The sequence below is a fragment of the Pelophylax lessonae genome, assembly GCF_965119305.1.
Source record: "Pelophylax lessonae genome assembly, chromosome: 2".
Lineage (NCBI taxonomy): Eukaryota > Metazoa > Chordata > Amphibia > Anura > Ranidae > Pelophylax > Pelophylax lessonae.
The window spans coordinates 449,291,112-449,309,004 of NC_138769.1; the positions used below are offsets into that span (position 1 = coordinate 449,291,112).

Here is a 17,893-nt window from a genome sequence, read left to right on the forward strand (position 1 = left end):
GGACATTGCTAGGTGGGAAAAAGACCAGGGGCTTCAGCCCGAAGGTAAATTTGATAACCCCTCACACATTTTAAAGTCCAGCCCAAGCTCCTCCCACATTTAAAAAGTACCGCGCATACTCCACCCAATGCCCCTCCTCAGTCAAGGGTCAGACATGGGGTGCTATGGAGCATGGTACAGGGGGTCAGGAGGAGAGAAGAGGTGAACAGGGGGTCAGGAGGAGAGAAGAGGAGAACAGGGAGTCAGGAGGAGAGAAGAGGAGAACAGACATTCTTCTCACTGACCTCCAATGTAAGGAGACATTCTTCTCACTGACCACCAATGTAAGAGACATTCTTCTCACTGACCACCAATGTAAGAGACATTCTTCTCACTGACCACCAATGTAAGAGACATTCTTCTCACTGACCACCAATGTAAGGAACGTTCTTCTCACTGACCACCAATGTAAGGAACGTTCTTCTCACTGACCACCAATGTAAGAAACGTTCTTCCCACTGACCACCAATGTAAGGAACGTTCTTCTCACTGACCTCCAATGTAAGGAACGTTCTTCTCACTGACCTCCAATGTAAAGAACGTTCTTCTCACTGACCTCCAATGTAAGGAACGTTCTTCTCACTGACCACCAATGTAAGGAACGCTCTTCCCACTGACCACCAATGTAAGGAGCATTCTTCCCACTGACCACCAATGTAAGGAGACATTCTTCTCACTGACCACCAATGTAAGGGACATTTTTCTCACTGACCTCCAATGTAAGGAGACATTCTTCTCACTGACCTCCAATGTAAGGAGACATTCTTCTCACTGACCACCAATGTAAGGAACGCTCTTCCCACTGACCACCAATGTAAGGAGCATTCTTCCCACTGACCACCAATGTAAGGAGCATTCTTCCCACTGACCACCAATGTAAGGAGACATTCTTCTCACTGACCTCCAATGTAAGGAGACATTCTTCTCACTGACCACCAATGTTAGGAACATTCTTCTCACTGACCTCCAATGTAAGGAGACATTCTTATCACTGACCACCAATGTTAGGAACGTTCTTCTCACTGACCACCAATGTAAGGAGATATTCTTCTCACTGACCACCAATGTAAGGGACATTCTTCTCACTGACCACCAATGTAAGGAGACATTCTTCTCACTGACCACCAATGTTAGGAACGTTCTTCTCACTGACCACCAATGTAAGGAGACATTCTTCTCACTGACCACCAATGTAAGGGACATTCTTCTCACTGACCTCCAATGTAAGGAGACATTCTTCTCACTGACCACCAATGTAAGGAGACATTCTTCTCACTGACCACCAATGTTAGGAACGTTCTTCTCACTGACCACCAATGTAAGGAGACATTCTTCTCACTGACCACCAATGTAAGGGACATTCTTCTCACTGACCACCAATGTAAGGAGACATTCTGCTCACTGACCACCAATGTTAGGAACGTTCTTCCCACTGACCACCAATGTAAGGAGACATTCTTCTCACTGACCTCCAATGTAAGGAGACATTCTTCCCACTGACCACCAATGTAAGGAACATTCTTCCCACTGATCACCAATGTAAGGAACATTCTTCCCACTGACCACCAATGTAAGGAACATTCTTCCCACTGACCACCAATGTAAGGAACGTTCTTCTCACTGACCTCCAATGTTAGGAACGTTCTTCCCACTGACCACCAATGTAAGGAGACATTCTTCTCACTGACCTCCAATGTAAGGAGACATTCTTCTCACTGACCTCCAATGTAAGGAGACATTCTTCTCACTGACCACCAATGTAAGGAGACATTCTTCTCACTGACCACCAATGTTAGGAACATTCTTCTCACTGACCACCAATGTAAGGAACATTCTTCCCACTGACCTCCAATGTAAGGAACATTCTTCCCACTGATCACCAATGTAAGGAACGTTCTTCTCACTGACCACCAATGTAAGGAGACATTCTTCTCACTGACCACCAATGTAAGGAACGTTCTTCTCACTGACCACCAATGTAAGGAACATTCTTCTCACTGACCACCAATGTAAGGAACATTCTTCTCACTGACCACCAATGTAAGGAACATTCTTCTCGCCAAAGTGTACAGATGTCAATATGGGAAAAGCACTCAGTGTACAGATATGTGTTATATATGTTATATATAGGGAATAGCACTCACTAAGTGCTATTCCCTATGTATAACACTGATCTCTGTAAATTGAGTGCTAGTACCTATAACACTGACATCTGTACTACAATGAGTACTATTCCTTATATAACATTGATATGTGTACACTGAGTGGCACTCAGTATACCGATATCAGTGTGTACTCAGTGTACTAGGGAATATTAGCACCTGGTAGATGTGCACTGGGGAAGAAGAAACACTCATTCAGCCTGGCTGGTAATTATAGACACAAACTAAACTGCTGTAATTACAGTAAACTGTGTGAGCAGGGCAGGCATCAGAAATTGAGGCCCCTTAAACAGCTTTAGGCCTGGGTCCCCCCGTGCCTGACCACCACATTCCCCAGGGCCTGCCAACTGGCCATTCCCTCAAATCTGCCCACTTGTCAGAGGTGTACACAACATTTGTAGTTTGGGGGGCGATAAAACGCCATATCTGATCCCTACCCCCCCCCCGCGCAGCAGGAATTATACACACAGTCACACAGGTGTAGCACCTGCCAAGTGTGACCCATTCAAGTGAATGGGGCCACTCTGCAAACGCCCTGCAACTGTGTGCAATGCATGCTCATGTGGAATCCCAGGGGTTAAAGCAGGTGGTGAAGAGGTGATAAAACACCTCCTTTACCCCCTTGGTCGCTGTGCTGCACAAGGTTGCAGAGCGCTTGCTCCTCACTTGAATGGGTCACACTTGGCAGGTGTGACAGGGTGAATAATTCCTGATGAGGTATGTGTACACCCCTGGACACTGCAGTTAAAGGGGGTGTGGTTGGGTGGTGGTAAAAACAGGGCTCAACTATGGCATTTTTACCACCCCCCCCGATGTATCTACAGTATATACACAGACAGGAGAGAGAGAGAGAGAGACCCAGTACCAGGATCCTACTCTCCACTGAGCAGTCACCCCTGTGTCTCTGTGTGATGTAGTAGAACGCTGGAGCCAACAACCAAAGCGGAAGTGACATTAATCCAGGGGCACAGAGCAGGGTGTGGGTATGGTTACACATTGTGGAGCATGCATGCTCCATCCTCAGGCCATAAGACGCTACAGAGCAAGACGCTTTATTTACATACAGAGGAAAATCAACAGTGTGGCTGAACCAATAGATGCTTTAACATTTAAGCTAACATTAAGCCCCGGGTCAAACTTATGCGATGCGGGAAGGCTGCGAATTTGCAGCCTGTTCCCGCATCGCAAACGCACCCCTGGCAGTTCACACTGCCATATGCGATACGCTGGGGGTGTCAATGTAATCTTAACGACACCCCCCAGTTTGATCGCATATTGCAGTGCGATCTGACAGTTCGCACAGGATCGGATCGCACAAGTGTGAACCACTGTACGATCCAATCCTGATGCGGCTGCAAAAAAGGGTCATGTGCGTGTTTGCTGCGGGTGCAGTGCGAATTTAGCCATACAAAGTGTATGGCTAAACTCGCACCGCACAGCCGATAGCATGTAATGAAGGAGCAGTGCGCTCCGACATTACATGCGATCGCCGCAGCCGCACTAGTGTGAACCGGCACTAAAGGGACAGTACATTGAACATAACTGCAATATGACAAACAATGCTAATGTCATATTGCAGTTTAGCAGTTGTTTTCAATGCGCGGCCCTTTTAAATGTCATAGTGTCTATTGGTTCAGCTGCACTGTTGGTTTTCCCTTGTGTGTGTATATAAAACTGTGTGCTCTGTAGTGTGTTTGTGTTAACAATAGTAAGTGGGGTCATGGTACACCACAATCCCCCTACCCCCCACTAGCAGAAGTTCTATCTCCTCCCAAAGCACCCCCCAATCACTACACCATGTGTGCTACTTTCCTTCCCCCCCCCCCCCCCCAACTATATCTATAAACTATACACAGGGGGGAGAGAAAGAGAGAGAGGGTGGAGGAGGAGAGAGAGAGAGAGAGGGGGGGGGAGATGAGGGGGGAGATAGGGGGGGGAGGGGGGAGAGAGGTTTGTTCACTAGTTGTCAAGTTACAGCATCCTGAAGAGCTTTTCAAAGGTCCAGTGTACATGTGGACTGACAGAAATAAAAAAGTGTAAGAATAAATAACCCTTCCTCACTTTAGAGATTCCCTATCACTTCATGTCCTGTCCTGTCCATGATGTTGGCTACATGCAAAGGTGCTGAGTTTCCATACAATATTGCAGTCACCATGCAGGTCACCCTGGATGCTTGGAGAAAACAGCAATCTATGTCATCATAAACATTCCTCCACCATTATATACCAGTCCAGAACGGATGAGAGAGAGATAGCTCACCTAAAGCTGCATTTTCTCTCTGCTCTGAGGTCTTCTTCTGCTGTCGGGAGGAAGTGGGTGGAGCCAGACAATCAATAGGCACGGAGGAGGACAAGGCAGATCCTCCACTGCTCTGCATTCTGAGTCCTCTCTTCGCCTTGCTTTAATCCTTGGGACGTCACTGGTTGCTAGATGCCAAGCGGCTGGCAATCATAGCAACCAGTCTACTGTACACCAAAGCGGTGGGTGGAGGAGAGGAATAGGTCTCCGGGGTGGCTGTCCAGCAGGTACATTAAACTTAACTGCTGTCTGTGCATGGCATGGGCTGTCTGACAAAGGGGGCGTGTCCCACATATCAGTTCCGCCCATCCCGACATCAGAGCTACATTTTGACAGCTCTGCTCTCTCTCTCCTTGCAGCTGCCTGGCTTCCCACCAATCACTGGCGCTGTGCACAGTGCAGGCGCAAGACAGAATGAGAATCCATGACTGTTGCTGTGCACATAAATTGGGGGGGCACATGGGGGGGCACAGACTAATTTTGGTGGGGCCATGGCCCCCTCTGGCCCCCCCCTAGTGACGCCACTGGTGGATTGGTCTTCCAGCATGACAATGAACCAAAACATACAGCCAAGGCAACAAAGGAGTGGCTCTAGAAGAAGCACATTGAGGTCATAGAGGGGCCTAGCCAGTCTCTAGACCTTAATCCTATAGAAAATTTATGAAGGGAGCTGAAACTTCGAGTTGCCATGCGACAGCCAAGAAGCCTTAAGGATTTAGAGAAGATCTGTAAAGAAGAGTGGGCCAAAATCCCTCCTGAGATGTGTCCAAACCCGGTAACCAACTACAAGAAACATCTTACCTTTGTGTTCGCCAACAAGGATTTCTCTGCAAAGTATTAAGTCATGTTTTGCATGGGGATCAAATACTTATTTCTCTTACGTCCTCCGACAGTCGCCGCCTCTTCATATTCGTCACAATGGGGGTTATTGACCTTTGCTCCGTAGGAGTAGCTAGGCAACAGAATATGTTAATATCAAAGCTTTTAGCATACCCCACCCCTAGGGGGTGGTCCCCTCAGTCAATACCCTCCTGCTTCCTGCATTTCTACCTCAGTTTCAATTGTCTAGCTCAGGAGTTAGCAGGCTTATCCTGTGCTGGGATTTCAGTCTCAGCCTCTATTCTCTCTTTTTTGATTTTATTTCAAGTATTTTCTCTTCTTTACTTAGCTGTTATTTTTCAGCATTAGTTTAGTTCTTCGGATGAAGATGATTATGCGGAGCTGGGTCTCGGGCTGGCCTCCCTGGGTATCCGGGGTTCAGGGCCAGTGGCTTCCCAGCCTGCCATCGAGCGTTCAGCTCAGGTTTCCCTGGCATATATGAACGACCCATCCCTGTTCGCTGCAGGGATGCTGCGGTGAGGTGGCTACCTCACCGGACGCCATTTGCGGCTTCGCACCGCAGTTCCACTGCATCCTGGCTGCGACTCTCCCTGTCCCTAGTGCAGCGGTTTGATCGCTTGTGCGGGTTCCCCACGCCATCCGGATGGTAAGTGTATTCTGTGTGGGGACCTGTCTGTTTTGGGTGTCAGTCTGGGACTGTGGGACCCTGCATGTCTGTGAAAAAACGTTGAGCTCCCTGTCAGTGTTAGCTGCCTTTCTGTGGGCTGAAGAGGGGGGGGGGGGCTCTCCTGCTCTGCTCTGTGTAACTGAGCTGAGAGTTCTGTGAGACATGCTGTATGCTGTGTGTGACATGCTTGTGCACCGTTTTTGGAGCATACTGTGTGGCGACCGCTGCTGCGGTCCGCCATTTTTTTGCAGCAAGCTATGGTGGCAGGTCCTGTGTGGAAAGAGCAGCGTTTTTGGCGCCAAGCGCCGCCATTTTGGCAGCGATCGATCCGGCCTCATGTCAGCGCTGTTTCTGTATCTGTCTATGGAGCCTCAGCCAGCGGCCATGTTTGTGTAGCCTTTACATAGGCTTCATAGGGGCGGTCAGTCTTGCATCACTTCCTTTTCCTCTGGGACAGAGATCGGTGCAGCAGCCTGTGTGATTCCTCCAGGTTTTACCTTTCCATATTCCTGTATTCCTTGCCTTGTTTGCCTATCCCTGTGGGGGTCAGTGTATTCTGTGAGTGCGGTGGGCTACGCTCGCCGCGATCTTAAAGGGGCAGTACTCCTTTTTTTCCTAAGTCTACTGGGGCATGGATTCTCAGGAAAGCAAGTTCCCCCCCACCTTGGTGGGGGCCAAGGGGCTGCTGCTTCCCCCGAGGGGGCTGATCTGGCTACTATTGTGGCTAACTTAGCTGCTCAGGTGCAGATGCTGGTGGCTGATCGATCCACAAAAAGGCCCAGAGTGGCAATTTCCTCTGATTCAGAGGGCGATGGGGATGCTATGGCTGGAGTGCCCTTCTCAGGGTCTCGCTCATCACTGGACCTTGCGGGATCTGAAGGGGAGGCTGAGGTGGAAGGGGTTGATAATTCTCCCCCTGGCTCGTCTGAAGAGCTTGCACTCATGGATGAGTTGGTTGCTTCTATCAAGCAAACGCTGCATTTGGAGGATGAACCATGTCCTCCTGTTTTGATGTCCTCGTACGGGACACAAAGGAAACGCACAATGTCGCAGGTTTTTCCTTGCTCTACGGAATTTCAGCGCGCTGTTGATGAGCAATGGCGCAATATAAAGAAGCCTTTTGCTGTGCCGAGTAGGTTCAAGCTGCGTTATCCTTTTACACCAGCTACTGATGAGCGTTGGTGTGTGCCGCCTCAGGTGGATCACGCGGTGGCGATTTTGAATAAATCCACTGCGATCCCTGCTGAGGATACCCCGGTGTTCCGGGACCCTACGGACAGGAGATTGGAGTCTCTGGCCCGTCACTCTTATATGGTTGCTGGCTCTATGCTGAAGCCTATTTCTGCTTCCATTATGGCAGCCCAGGCTATTGCCGAATTGGACACAGGTGCTCAGGCGCGCCCTGGTGACTGACTCTGCTTCGCCGTCAACATTGGCTATGGTGGATCAGATTCATCAGGGTGTCATGTACTTGTGTGATGCGGACTTAGATATGGTCCCTTTGGCTGCGCGTCTCCAGAGTGTGGCGGTGTTGAACCGTCGCCTGATCTGGCTGAAATGTTGGTCTGTTGACCAATCTTCTCGCAAGACTTTAGCTAATTTGCCCTACGCGGGCTCTCGCCTTTTTGGCGACTCTTTGGATACTCTGATAAAGGGTATTTCTGGGGGTAAGAGCACTCTTTTGCCCCAGACTCACAAGTCTAAGTTTGTTTGCGGTAAGAAGAATACTTCGTTTAGACCCTCTCAGGGGTCCTTTCGTGCCTTTTGGTCGCACTATAAGGGCAAGCCCTTCACGGGACAAGGCTCCCAGAAAAAGCCGTGGGCAGGTAAGCAGAAGTCCGGCCAGTCCGGGTCCGCTGCCCATAACAATGCGGCCTGAAGGGGCGCCCTCACCCAGTTCTGGGGTGGGGGGACGTTTGCTCGGTTTTCTTCGACCCTGGCTGGCCCGCTTTCGGGACAGGTGGGTTCAGGAAATCGTTCGATCTGGATACAAGATCGAGTTTCTCTCTCGGCCGGCGGGCAGATTTTTTCCCTCAAATCTTCAGCTGTCTCCGGAGCTATTGCGGGATCTGCACCTGGCGGTGCGGGACCTGCGGGCTCAGGGAGTGGTGGTTCCGGTGCCTCATCGGGACAGATTTCGGGGGTTCTATTCCAGTCTGTTCACTGTGCCCAGAAAGGAGGGCAAGGTACGTCCGATTCTGGACTTGAAAGCTCTGAACCGCTTTGTGCGGGTTCGCAAGTTCCGCATTGGAATCCCTGCGATCAGTGGTGGCTGCCCTGGTTCCGTGGCATTTCATGGCCTCTTATCGATCTGAAGGATGCGTATCTTCACATCCCCATTTTCGAGGGTCACCAGAAGTACCTTCGATTCGCCATTGCGGAGGATCACTACGAATTCGTGGCGTTACCCTTTGGTCTCGCTTCGGCTCCGCGGGTTTTCACCAAGGTGCTTGCGCCGGTTCTGGCTTTGTTGAGAGCCCAGGGCATCTCGGTCCTGGGGTATCTGGACGACATTCTGGTTCGGTCTGCGACCAGTCAGGGTCTGGTGAGCGACCTGTCCGTCACGATGCAGACGCTACAGGAGTTTGGCTGGACGATAAATTTTCCAAAGTCGACGCTGTGTCCGTCGGTTCGTCTTCCTTACCTGGGAATGATCCTGGACTCTGTTCAGGCGAAGGTCTTCCTGCCGGAAGACAAGCTCCGGAAGCTTCAAGAAGAAGTCGGGTCCCTCAGGGACGTTCAGTGCTCGTCCCTCCGGACGTGCATGAGGTGTCTGGGACTGATGGTCTCGGCTTTCGAGGCGATACCCTTTGCCCAGTTTCACACGCGGGGTCTTCAAGGGAAGATTCTGGCCAGGTGGGACGGACGACCGCAATCTCTGGATCTCCAGATTTCGTTGAGTCATCGCACCAGAAGGGACCTTCTGTGGTGGCTCCAGTCCCCGGCGGTGTCGGGGGGCAAGTCCTTTAGCCCTTTCTCGTGGACAGTGATCACCACGGATGCCAGCCTGTCGGGCTTGGGTGGTGTTCTGGGCGTTCTGTCCACCCAGGGAACTTGGTCGGAGGAGGAGTCCTCCCTTCCGATCAACATTCTGGAATTGCGAGCGATAAATCTCTGCCTTCGGCGTTGGTCGGACGGGCTGCAGGGCCGTCCGGTTCGGGTGCAGACGGTCAATGCCACAGCGGTGGCCTACATCAACCACCAAGGGGGCACCAGGAGTGCCCGAGCGGCTCGGGAAGTAGCCGACATTCTATCTTGGGCCGAGACGCACGTCCCGGCGATATCTGCAGTTCACATTCCCGGGGGTGGAGAACTGGCAGGCGGATTATCTGAGCCGCCAGACCCTGGACCAGGGAGAATGGTCCCTTCACCCGGATGTTTTCCTGATGTTGTGCGAGAAGTGGGGGTCCCCAGATGTGGACCTGTTCGCGTCTCGTCTGAACAACAAGGTGGAAAGGTTCGTGGCAAGGACGCGCGATCCTCGGGCAGACGCCTCGGACGCGTTGGTGACGCCCTGGCATCAGTATCGTCTGTTGTATGCCTTTCCACCGATTCCGCTGCTGTCCAGGTTCCTTCGCAGGTTGGCCTCGGAACCGAAAACGGTGATTCTGGTGGCACCAGACTGGCCTCACCGGTCTTGGTACGCAGACCTCGTGAATCTGGCGGTTGACGCTCCGTGGCGTCTGCCTCTTCGAGAAGATCTCCTGTCTCAGGGGCCGATATTCCATCCTGCTTTACAGTCGCTGGCTTTGACGGCCTGGCTGTTGAAACCAAGATCCTGAAGGATAGGGGTCTCTCCCCTGAGGTCATTCACACTTTGATCAAGGCTAGAAAGTCCTCTTCGGGGAAGGTTTACTACCGTACTTGGAAGGCCTATTTTGCTTGGTGTGAGTCCAGGGGGTATTCCCCTCGCTCATACTCGGTATCAAGAGTGTTGGCTTTTCTTCAAACGGGCGTGGACCAGCGTTTGGCGTTGGCCATGATTAAGGGTCAGATTTCTGCTCTGGCCGTTCTTTCAATGCCCTGTGGCGCCTAATTCTTTGGTTGGCACCTTTGTTCATGGGGTGCGGCATCTGGTCCCTCCTAGGAGGGAGCCTTTGCCTCCATGGGACTTGAATCTTGTTCTGTCCGTGTTGCAACATGCTCCCTTTGAAAAAATCAGGGAGATCTCGTTGTCTATGTTGTCCAGGAAGGTCGCCTTTTTGGTGGCAATCACCTCGGCTCGTAGGGTGTCGGAGCTGGCTGCTTTGTCCTGCAGATCTCCGTATTTGGTGGTTCACTTGGATAAGGTGGTCTTGCGACTTAACCCGTCTTTCCTTCCAAAAAGGATTTCGGAATTTCACCTCAATGAGGACATTGTCTTGCCTTCGCTTTGCGCAAAGCCTAAACATCCAAAGGAAGTGGCTTTGCATTCCTTGGATGTTGTTCGGGCGATCAGGGTTTACCTGTCATCGACTGAATCCTTTCGCAAGACGGATTCTCTATTTGTCCTTCCAGAGGGGCCTCGGAAGGGCATGGCGGCATCGGCTTCTACCATTGCCAAATGGATCAGACAGGTCATTGAACAGGCCTATGCTTTGAAGGGGAAAGTTCCCCCCATGCCTGTGAAGGCGCACTCTACAAGATCTCTGAGTACGTCTTGGGCCTGTCATCATCGGGCTTCTGTGGCCCAGGTGCGTAAGGCGGCGACTTGGTCGTCCATTCACACCTTCTACAAAGTGGATGTTCAGGCATCAGCAGATGCTTCCTTTGGCCGCAAGGTTCTTTGTGCGGCAGTGCCTTAGGGTTCCTTGTTTTTTCTTGGACCCTTGGCTGTTGGGATGTTTTTATCCCTAGGTTATTTGTTTTCCTGGGTTGTTGCTCCTGTTGAGCAAGTTTTTTTCATGTTGCCCAGTTGATTTCCTTCCTTTGGTAAGGTTCCTTTCTCTGATGTGGGTATTGCGTTGCTTTAGGCGCGGCTGCTGTTTTCCCACCCCTCATGTCTACACTGCTTTGGGACGTCCCCATTGTGACGAATATGAAGAGGCGGCGACTGTCCGAGGACGTAAGAGAAAACTGAATTTTTGTAAAATCTTACCTGTAAAATTCCTTTCTCTGAGTCCTCCGACAGTCGCCGCCCCCACCCCTCTTTTGGGGTTTATGTACTCTACTGCTATACTACTGAAACTGAGGTAGGAATGCAGGAAGCAGGAGGGTATTGACTGAGGGGACCACCCCCTAGGGGTGGGGTATGCTAAAAGCTTTAATATTAACATATTCTGTTGCCTAGCTACTCCTACGGAGCAAAGGTCAATAACCCCCATTGTGACGAATATGAAGAGGCGGCGACTGTCGGAGGACTCAGAGAAAGGAATTTTACAGGTAAGATTTTACAAAAATTCCGTTTTTACTTACTGAACTGCAACTCAATTTAAACATTTGAATCGTGTGTTTTTCTGGATTTTTGGTTGATTATTCTTTCTCGATCATTTAAAATACACTGATTATAAAAATTATAGATCCTTCATCTCTTTGTATGTGGGCAAACTTACAAAATCTGCAGGGGATCAAATAATTTTCTCTTTCATTCATTGACGGACACAGCTCCTGATCTTCATAACCATTGGGTTATACTGTCCCCAGCAGGAGTAGGACACTAGGTATAAAAAGAATCTGGCTAAAAAGAATCTGGCTATGCCTATGGGCAGTCCCAGGGGGTATACTTCCTTTCTCTGCTATAGGTACTCTGTTTTTTTCTACCTAGTCAGGAATAAAGACCTAGTTTCTTGCTGGGATCTCCGGTGCTAGCAATTTTTTTCTTTTTAGTAAGAACTTTTTTTTTTCTCCAGGTTTTTCCTGTGAGATCTACAAACAACTGCCAGACTGGGCGATGGGCTGGATAATCTAGGTCCAGTGGTCACTCTAGTCTGGCCAGCGAGCGCGTGCGCAAACCTCCGCTTCTTGCTAGGTCGGCTGCGACATAGCCCCACTGGGCGGGGGCAGGCCTGCAAGTAATACTCCTCACGAGGTCGCATGCGATTGGGTCTCGGCCTGAGTTCCTCCTGGCCGACAGCCCCCCATTTTGATGACAAGGGGTTCAAGTCTGGAGCGGTGCCCACTTGGTTCCTGGTATGGGGAGTACCTGTCCCTCTTCTCCTCCTGGAGGGTTTTGAGGTGCATGTGGGCCCCTCCTTTGGACGGTCGGACCCCCGGGTTCCCCTCCTTCCCATCAGGCACCCCCCTTTCATCTGCCCCCATCCCACCCCCCTTCACATATGCTGGGGCTGTGTGGGCTGTCTGGTCCACCTCCTGCAGTGGGAGCAGGGCCCTATGCTGGCAATGGGGCTGGGGGGTTTGCCGACGGCACCCGGACGATCGGCTGTGCTGTGGGAGTTGTACCTGGTGGGGTATCCTACCTGGGCCTGTCCTTGTAGCTTAGGGATTTCTCCTGGGTCCCTAGAGGCCTCGTGGTGATGTGCGGGGTAGCCATTTTGCTGTAGTTTGTGTTTTTCTATGCACGGTGGCCATGGTTGTGTAGTCCGTTGGCCATTTTGCGGGGGTTTGCCATGAAAACAGCGGTGGCCTGTAGGCGGCAATTTCGACGGTGGGAGCCCCTCCTCATCCCCATGGTGCTGTCTCCTGGATCTTTTCACTTCCTGATCACCACACTTGGAGTGCAGATTATCCTGGTGGCTGTAGGTGCCTATTTCTGCTAGGTGGTGAGTCTAGTGGGGTTCTCTCCCTCTCTGCTGTGGATCGCTTGGTGCTTGTGTCTGGGGACCGGGTGGTGCTGTCAGCGCAGTGGGGGTTTTCCCTTCGAGGTGTGTTACACTTTTTGTGGGGTCCCATTAGTGACGCTTGGAGTCTTTAGAGCACATCTCCCCCCTGATCCACTTTCTAAGGCTGCGGGGCCCTCCGTGTCCCAAACATCAATCGATGCACTGACTGCTTTCTGGGAGTCCTTTGTGTCCTGGGTGGAGGTGGCTTTTGGGCGATGGCCTAGCAAATCTGATTCGGCCGCTGCGGACGTGGGTCACCCTGCTGGGTCTGCAACCAGGCACCTGGAATCCTGTGGTAGTGAGGATGATTCCTCCACATCTGCAACCGCGCACGAAAAGGTGCTGGTAGAAGCACTGATTGTATCTGGGGTGGGGGGGACGTCTTTACTGGTTCCCAGACCTGTGGACTTCCCTGGTACATCACAAGTGGGTCCACTAAGTCATTCGGTCCAGCTACAAGATCGAGCTTCGCTCTTGTCCCCCAGGAAGGTTCTTTTCAAGGGGTGATTGTCGCGGTCCCGACTTCGGAACGTTTTCAGGGTTTTTGCTCAAATTTGTTTACAGTTCCCAGGAAGGAAGGCAAGGTGCATCCAATCCTGGACCTCAAGGTGCTGACCTGCTTTGTACTGCCCCTACAGGAGTAGGACACTAGGCAGGAAAAAGCTTGACTATGCCTATGAGCAGTCCCAATCTCAGCTATAGGCACTCAGTTTTTTTTTCTGACTAGTCAGGAGTAAGGTTCCTTTCTAGGATCTCTGGTCCTGGCGATTTTTTTATTTTTAAATGGAATTTTTTTTCCTATCTTTGTTTTGTTCCTGTGAGAATCTACATTCAATTGCCAGACTAGACGACAGACTGCATAATCTAGATCCAGAGGGTCCCCCCCCCCCCCCCCAGTCTGGCCAGCAAGCGCGTGCAGACCGCAGCTCCGCGCTAGGTTGGCTGCGACATAGCCTCGCTGGACAGAGGCTGGCCTGCGAGTTAAATGTCTCGCGAGGATGCATACGACCTGGCCTCGGCCTGAATCGCAACGTTTCTCTTGTCTGACAACACTCACATTACGACGGAGTGGTGGTCTGTCTGGAGCGGTGCCCACCCTGTTCCTGGTATGGTAAGTAGCTGTTGTCGCCCCCTTCTACTCCTGGAGGGTTTTGGGGTGGATGTGGGCCCCGGGTTCCCCTTCTCCTCCCCCCCCCCCCCCCCCAATCCCCTCTAAAATTTTGGTGGTCACTGTGGATCTTTAAGGCCGTTGGGCGGAAGTGACGTTTGCTGTTGCTTCGGTCTTCCAAGGGCATAGAGTCGAGTAGAGGGACATCTTGCCCTCACTCGACTTCCTGCCCATCTGTACAGGGATCTGATAATTTCCCCTGCTACTGACTGCTCCGGTAAGCAGTGAAAATGACCATGAAGCGGCGAGGGGGGGTGTGCACCTCGGGGGGGGGGGGGGGGTTGCACCTCTCCCGCCACCCATAAAAGTGATCCTGTGGCGACCTGGGACCACTTTTATGCTAAAGTGAACCACCTGCCGTGTAAAAGAAATACAGGGTTATGGCAGCGATCTGCTGCCATAACCCTGGTTTTTAACGTCACAATAGTGACAAAAATGCACAGTGGGCAGTCCGGAAGTGGTTAATCTGGTGGAGCATTAAAGTTGTCTAAGTGCATACCCTATGGATGCTTTTTTGTCCCATAGTGTTGAAATTGCATGTTGGAAACATAGGTCAAATGTGGATTCTTAAAATGGGGGAGATTTATTAAAACTGGTGCAGCTGTGCATAGTAATCAATCAACTCCTAACTTTGGCTTATTCAATTCAACTTTGACAATACCTAGAAGCTGCTTATTGGTTGCTATGCACATCTGCACCAGGTTCTCTTTGCACCAGTTTTAGTAAATCTTCCCCAATGAGTGAGTTTTCCTTTTTCATGCATTTTGTGCTTGCTTTGGATCCATTCTACCTTAGACCCCCTTTCAGTTTTTCAGACAGACCTGATCGGACCCTGCATTGTCCTCTGTGGAGCATTGGATGTTAGCAGACACTTGTCCGCTGACCCCCACTGCTATCCGATCCAATCTGATCCTGTCTGTCAAGAACAGACTGATGGTGGTTCTATTTTCCATCCGTCTATTGGATCTGATGCAAACGGACAGATGGTCTGTTTCTATCTGATTGCCCCATAGAGGAGAGCAGGACTGGGTTCGTGTCCGCTCTACACAGTGGAGCGGACATGGATCTGTCATCCATCTGCTCAGTGGGGATCAGCGGAGAGATTCCGCGTAGCAGAGGTGCCTGTGTGAAAGGCCTAAAGCAGACTGTTGGAGACATTGGCTTCTAGAGCTGTCATTACACAGTCCATCTTTCCTGATGTGTGCCATCTTCAGACTGAATGTAGCTAGTTTGTTTGTCTTTTATGATACAGTGTGATTCCACAGCTGAGAACTTTTATTTGTTAATATTAGGACTGGTTATCGAACTTGGCCAAGAAATACACCTAGTGCCTTAGTGCAGTTTCCTTCTATTAGCGTGCCGTTGTGTAATTATACTGCTGTTCTCATTGAAGCTGAACTGCTCCCCATAAAAAAAAAAAAAAAAGATTCTATTAATAGCAGTTGAAATTGTGATTTTCTGCACTGTTTTGGTCTATCATCAAGCTTCGGATGCCAGTATTAGTGATATCAGGTGATGCGTCTCTAATTGCTTGAATAATTAGAGAATGCATAATGCTGTATGTTTGTTTTCAACAGAGAAATGGCTGGTCAGAATTGGATAAGTAAAGAGGAATTGGAACAAGCAATAGTAGAAAAAGTGTCTGACAGAGAGGTAAGCGTTTATCGTTTTTGTATCAAAGTTTTTTTGTATGTTGTCCTTTATATAAAGCCATATATCTTACAGTTCACCTTTTTTCCTTCTTCCGTAAATAGAGCCAAAAAGTACTGCACATAGATTTAAAGGGGGATTTTTAAAGTTAATAATGATACCTCAGAGAAAGAGGGAATTTGTAAAACTCAAATGGAAGCTCCTTTACATTATAAGACACATTTACTTTAGATGCCTTTTAAATGCAGTCTTTAAATGACCTTATGGCTACATTTAAATGTGCGGCAGTCCTTGCCACCCTTCTCAAAAACGATCCACGTGGATCATTTCTCAGAGGTGTTTGGCAGCCTATTTTAACCCTATATTTGCCATATTACCATGCCGCAGCTTCATGCATTACATGGGGTTATAGCGCAGCCCTATTCACTTGAATTGGGGCACATGTACAACGGCTGCTCTTGCAACTTTAGGGGGTGGTCCAGGGGTGGTATAGATGCCGCCCAACCGACAGTATTGTGACCACCTTTCTCTGTACATCGTTGGATCATTTTATAAATTACAGTGAGCAAGAATGATGCAGTTGCATTCTTCCAATTAGGGATTTTTTTTTTTTCTTATGACAGATTCAGTTTGTAGTATTCACCTTTCCAGCTCTAGAAAAAAATAAAATGCATCACATTTATACTGTGTTTAGTACTTAAAATAGTACTTAAAATATGTCCAGCCCAAATGTTTTCGATAGACTGCTTGTACTGCTGAGATTTAACTTCACTTCTTGTCCTGCTGATGTTTTTACTAGATAGAGGGGAGGGAATTCCTCCAACAACACAGAAATAAAAATGTTTTTCTTTAGTATAATGGGGAATAGATAGAACCCCTGTCATTTTTCTATTTTTATTTCTGTGTCCCTGTTGCAGTTTTTCCCCTCATTTTCTTCCTGATGAAACTTGTCAGCAGTACAAGAAGTGAGGATAAATCTCCCTAACAGAGCGCTAAATAGCAATAAAAACCCAGCGGGAATTCTAATCCTTCATCACTTGATCTACAACTAGAGAAAACATTTTGGCTTGGCAAATTTAGTTATCTATTTCTTTCTGTATTTTTGTGATGTTTATTTACTTATCCTAATAGACAAGTTAAAACTAATTTTCTCCTACCTTTTCTCTTCCTCTCCTCCATTCAGCCTCTGAGAGGTAGCAGAAATATCTGGTACTTCTGAATATGGGAAACCTACTTCTCTTGTTTCTATGTGGCTGCATTGGTGCTTGTTAATTGGCTGCTCAGAACCCAGTGCTGCCGCACGGAAATAGATTCCTTAGCACTGTGTAAACTCCTAGCCATGATTTGGAGCTTCTACAAAGCTTCAAAAACTAACAATTTTGTATATAAGCAATCGGCATGCAAGCCACAGTGAGAGCAATAATACTAGGGCTATCATTCATTGTTAACTCTAAACTGATGACCTATAAAGACTTTCAAAATGTCGCCTATGGACTGGCATGCTGGGTGCTAAAGGTTGATATGTTTGACACTAATTTGATGCAAAAAAAATGTAGAATAGAGTATTCACAAGCTCCTGTTTTATCCTACATGCAAATGTTTATTTTCTAAAAAAAAAAAAAAAAAAAGAATTACAGTAGTCTTTTTTTCAAACCATTGCCTGTGAGCAAGGTGCCTTTTTATAAATGTCTTGGTTAGGTTTTTGTGTTCAGTCTTTTGAATATATGTCCAGAAAAATATATCGGTGAGAACAATCCCTCCTTGTACATTATTCAACACAAAAAAGTTTATTAAAGTAGAGATGGGTTTAGTTAGCAAGCCAGGTTTTTTTCCCCTCATTTTTTGTCCCAGAGACACAACAGGAAGTCAGAGAAAATCTTTCCAAAGTGAGAGGAAGTCCCTTATTTGACATTTATATCTGTAGCATGTGTCTATTTTGGAAGATTTTCCCTTTATTGCTTTTGCTGGTTAGCACTGTAAAGTTTTGGATTTCTGGGATTTTCTGTCCCAGTGATAATGGTCGCCAGGACCTATAGGGTGAATATTCCCAATATAGACATAGAAAACAAAAAAAGCAGATAGGTTTCTACATTTCCCACTCTGTCCAATAGTTATTATTAAAGATTTTTGCCTTCGATATAATTTAATTGTAAGGAAACCTGTCAAAACAGGGGAGCTCGGGCACTTTTTCATTCAGTGCTCGCTTTAACCTAACTGGTCTGATCTATTTTTGCTCGGAGTCCTCCTGGTCTGAACACCATCCCCCTCCCCTCTTCTAATTTTTGGTCTCTTCTTTCCTTCCTCTCTCCCC

At 48.9% G+C, this 17,893-nt stretch overlaps 1 protein-coding gene across 1 annotated transcript in view; it reads left to right on the top strand.

The window, feature by feature from the left end:
• The window catches only part of MRPS9 (mitochondrial ribosomal protein S9), a 176,842-nt gene that overhangs the window by 130,771 nt on the left and 28,178 nt on the right, over positions 1-17,893 (top strand). The window contains exon 7 of the mRNA XM_082247389.1: positions 15,510-15,585. Coding sequence (XP_082103515.1) covers positions 15,510-15,585 — 76 coding nt within the window. The remainder of the gene's footprint in view (positions 1-15,509; positions 15,586-17,893) is intronic.